General features: G+C 41.4%; 1 protein-coding gene across 1 annotated transcript in view; it reads left to right on the plus strand.

Moving 5' to 3' along the window:
* rab24 (RAB24, member RAS oncogene family) overlaps positions 1-3506 on the plus strand; it is a 30722-nt gene extending 27216 nt beyond the window's left edge. The window contains exons 7-8 of the mRNA XM_015020882.1: positions 2581-2640; positions 3348-3506. Coding sequence (XP_014876368.1) covers positions 2581-2640; positions 3348-3415 — 128 coding nt within the window. The 3' untranslated portion in view covers positions 3416-3506. The remainder of the gene's footprint in view (positions 1-2580; positions 2641-3347) is intronic.
* The last annotated feature ends 1160 nt before the right edge of the window (positions 3507-4666 follow it).

A 4666-nucleotide genomic window follows, 5' to 3' on the forward strand; every position in this document is an offset into this window, starting at 1 on the left:
GGCTTTTTGTGAGACACCCTCTGCATTTCTGAATGTCACAATTTGACCTGTCTTTATGATGGTGTTCCCAGTGTGCTGTCTCTGGGCCTCTGGCAAAGGATCATTCTCAGGATTTACTGCAATAGTGTCTAATCCTACGTTTTCTTCAATGTATGTTGTCCTTGATTGTTCTCATTGCAGGTAATCTGAGGTTCTTCATTCTCGTGAGTAACTTTTCTCAATCTGACTTGGTGCACTCTGACACAGGTGCCTCTGTGTCTAACAAAAACCACTGCACCATCTTGACCAATGACCACTCCTGGTCCTTTCCATTCTGGACAATCCAGTCTTTTGTAAAATATTTTGTCTCCAGTTTCATATCGCTCGTCTATGGGCCACAGCTGTTTCTTTAGTGCTCTGCGTATCCTTTCTGAACATTCTGCTTCTGAAAAGCTTTTCTTGCAGTATGCAGGGCTGAAATGTGCTTGGTGGTGCCCTCTAGAGCTGGAGCTCTGTCTATTAATACAGAGGGCAGGTTGGGATTCTGCCTGAACACCAGCTGATGTGGGCTGCATCCATGGACATTTTACTCTTTGCACAGAGTTCTTTGCCATCAGGGCCCAGTTCATGGCAGTGCTCCAGTCACATCCAGTACTTGCTTTGACTTTCAGTAGGATCTCCGTTAGAGTTTGATTGTGGTGCTCCAACAGTCCACTGCTCCACGTTGTTGTCTCAACTTCAGTATTAAAGGCCATGTCTCCTAATTATTAAACTCACCACCATTGGCACTGAACAACTTTTGTGGTGGGCCATGCGCACTGATCCAATCATGGATAAAACGTTTGACTATTTCAGAAGACCTCTTGGTGGTTCAGACACTACACTGAAAAAGGTGAACTGGTCAGTAAAGTGTAGGCACCAAACCCCAGGTTCAAGTTCATGCAGATCTACAGCAACTGTTTCATTGTATGTAGATGCCAATGTAAGCCGTCAGCAGGTTTGGTTTGGTCTTAGATTATTCTGACACACTTCACACTGATCATGACCTTTTTTAGCAGGCTGTCACATTCTGTGTCCTTGTTGCCAGAATTAGTCAAGTCTGCGTGTTTCATCAACAGAGGCGTGTCCAAACTGTTTATCAAGTTTCTCCAGAACTTTCATCTGTTCACTTGTGTTCATCTTGTCTGTTGTCAATATTTCTTCCTCAGAAGCTTCTAATAGCTTATCAGAGTGAGTCAAATTTCTATTTTTACTGTCCACAATGTTCACGCAGTGATGACCTGAACTAGTAAAGTCCAGTTTGACAGGCTGGGTGAACATCAGTGCACAATCCAAAGTGCAGGACAGTTTTTAGGAACCTTTTTAATGAGGTTTTACTCAGAAGCAGTGGGATGTTAGCAGGTTCCACTTCAGTTTCTATATTACACTTTGTGTTGCCAAGTTTTGCAGGTATCTTTTCCTTTTTGGTGGAGTAGACTTGAAGGGCCCATGATTTTGTGTTTCTGTCTCTTTCATAGTTTTCACTCTTTTCTTTTGTAACACAGTACTGTAGTTGTCCAGCCACTCTTGTCCACAAACTGTCCTAGTGCAAGCAGTGTGACATTCTGTCATGAATATTTCTGCATCTGTTGGTGATTCTTTGGTGTACAGAGTTAAATTACACTCTTCCACGTCTTTTGTATCATCGGTAATTTGAACACTATCAGCTTTGTGCGGACAGTTTGTAACCCTGTGAAAAGTACTTTGGGACACTGGACATTTGGACCGTTCTCCAGCGGGTTGGTACCGGGCTGTGGGGTTTTCTGCTGCCGCCAGTTCTTGCCTTTTTGCCGCCGTTGCTCCTGGCTATTGCCTTCTGCTGCGCGCACCTGTTTTTTCGCAAAATATTCTCTTCAAAGCGGACTTCATAGTAGCAAATGTTACATCTGAGTTGCCGTTAAAGCCAACTGTCTGTCCGTTATTTCCAAACACGCGGTGTCCAAAAGCTTAAAAGCCAAAACTGCGTCAGGTAGCTGCTCCATGATGTATTCGAGTAACGCTGCTCGAAATTAATAATAGTCCGCCATCGACGTGTTAACTTCTTTTATGATTCAGTCAAAATCCGAGTACGCCTCAAAGATCCTGTCCTTTTCCTCTTTTATGAAAAAGTCATCCAGTTGAGCGGACAGTGTGGCCATTCATTTAGACCGTCTACCGGAGTTTCCATCGCCGTGTCCCGCGCTCTTCCAGACGGATCCAGGGCGACAGCAAGAGCTGCTTTTTCTTCTCCAAATCTGTAACTCTCGTCCAAATGTTGCCTTCATTCTTCCAGCTTTCGTGAGGCTTTCCTTCTTCAAACATTGGCGGAACTTTGTAGTTACTAGCCATCCTCTGCTACCAATGTTAGTAAAATAACTTGTTTCTTTGCTCAGCTTTATTCCGCCATGTTCATCACCCGAACAGACAACCAGAGCAGAACAAGAGTACAAACCCAAAATCATATGCTCCTGGCATAACAGTGCCCCCTAGAGGATGGGCATGGAATACAAACAAAACAAAGGAGTAACAGAATTTCTGCTTTTCTGCTCTGATCTGACCTCTGAACTTTTATCTGTTTTCCAGATGAATTGTTCCAGAAAGTTGCCGAGGATTTCAGCAGCTCTGCTTTCCAGCTCCTGGCTGGTGAGTTTCCTCAGGAAAACCAGCTGATCATTTCACATCCAGTTTGGAACAAAATCGGTTCAGTTGCACTGAACCGATTTTGCCTGAGCGGTTCAGTTTCAGTCTGCAGCGATTCCTCATGTTCATAAATCAGCCGGTGAACGGATTGAAACATGGATTATTACCAGAATGGATAATAATTACGACATGAGCAGCTCCACTTTTCTATCCTACAGTTTTAAATGTCAACTTGAGAAATAAACTTTAAGTGATTTCAGTCGCACCGTTTCCCTCTGGGATTAAACTGGTGGGACGCGCGCAGACCTCCAAATTGCAAATTATGCATGTTGGGCTTCTGAAGAAAAATGTATTTATGATGTTTCCCAACACTTTATGTAGAGTTGTGACAAAAAAAAAACATTTTTATAAAAGCAACTTTAGAGTTTTTACAGTAAATATCAGTAAAAAACATAAATTACAGTTTTTATTCACATTTCTTACAAAAATGTTTTATACTGAAATAATCCTAGGAATTTTTAAAAATCAATATTAAGGAATTATTGACTTAAACTTTATCTTGATGAAAATGTATTTGTTAGTTTTGTTTTATTTCAACAACTACATTTGAACAGGAAACTAACATATATATATATATATATATATTTTTTTTGTGATATCAGAGATGATTTATAAAACCCAGGAAACAAATTTCTTCATTTCTGTTCCAGAGGAAACCGGCATTGACTTGGGTCAGAAGAAAGACTCGTATTTTTACTCCTGTTGCCATGGAAACTGATGCGGGAAGAGCGGATGGAGGATTCCTCTGCACTGTCAGTCTGGGTCCGCTGGCAGCCAATCACAGAGCAGAACCCAGGCTCCATCTTTGTTTTTCTTTGTGATCGTAGCAGGAGAGACGGAACCGCCGAGCCGGACTCTCATCACACATCTAGAGTCACCAACAAACACTGAGGAGAAGAAGGTTTGTTTACGTTCAACAGTCTCACTTCGTCCATGTTTACGACTTTTTCTGCCACGACAGCCATGGATGTAAGAAGAAAAGCAACACTCAGCCTTCGTTGGTCTCAAATTGCTACAAAATCCAAATTTTCTGACAGAAAAACTGCAACTTCAGTCAAAGGAAACCAGTTGTTAGATTGTTTTTCAGCTTGGTTTGTTGTTCATAGCACAGCTTAGAAACACAGCGGCCATTCAGAGAAGAATCTGACAGTTAAAGTAACGTCTAAAACTTGCAGGTTTACGATTCCTCCAGTTATTATATAACAAAACACTAATGTACGTTTTGACTCTCCATCACAGCAGAGAGTTTTCATGGTCGTTATGGAATATCTGACGCATGAACTTTGCACTACGAGCTGCGATTGTGTCAGAAATAAGCTGGTGTTGGTTGCTGGTCGCCATCAGACTCATCTCTGCGTTGCTGGTACTGCATGAGCTGCCTGACAGGAAAACACCTTGATTTGATAAGATAATTCAGAAGTTGCCGGCCGGTCTGTGGGGTTGTAGCCGGTCAAAGTTTCCTTTCTCAGATTGACCCAAACTGGAAAAGCCTCCTGCTGAATGTTGTGACATAAAAACTGTTTGCTCGTCGTTTGCAGGTGAGTTTGACTTTTGATTTGCTGAGTTGTTGTTGCCTTTTAAGTTGAGCTGCAGGTGAATATTTGTTCATGTTTTATGTTTCATGAAATTCTGATGCACAGTATTTTTTATCAAAGGCTGGTAAAGTTGTTCAGATTATTTAAAAAACAAAAACTTCCTGAATGAATGTTTTGAAATGATGGCAGAGCTCCAGTTATGTTGTTCTGTATAAGTTTTAATAAATAAACTCTAAAGAAATCATGAAACTTTTCTCCATTCTTGTTTCACAACAGTTTTTTTTACATCTGTGTTTAATGAACTCAGACTCGTTTGTGTATTCCTACACACAGGAGGAACTTCTTTGTGTTACTAAAAACTGATATATAGTCACCCGACTTTCCCCCAGGAGAATCGATTCCAGGCTGGGGCAAAGATACAACAGTCAAATTGA

The sequence above is a fragment of the Poecilia latipinna genome, unplaced genomic scaffold (genome assembly GCF_001443285.1).
Source record: "Poecilia latipinna isolate Pla-1442-1.1 unplaced genomic scaffold, P_latipinna-1.0 Scaffold2679, whole genome shotgun sequence".
NCBI lineage: Eukaryota > Metazoa > Chordata > Actinopteri > Cyprinodontiformes > Poeciliidae > Poecilia > Poecilia latipinna.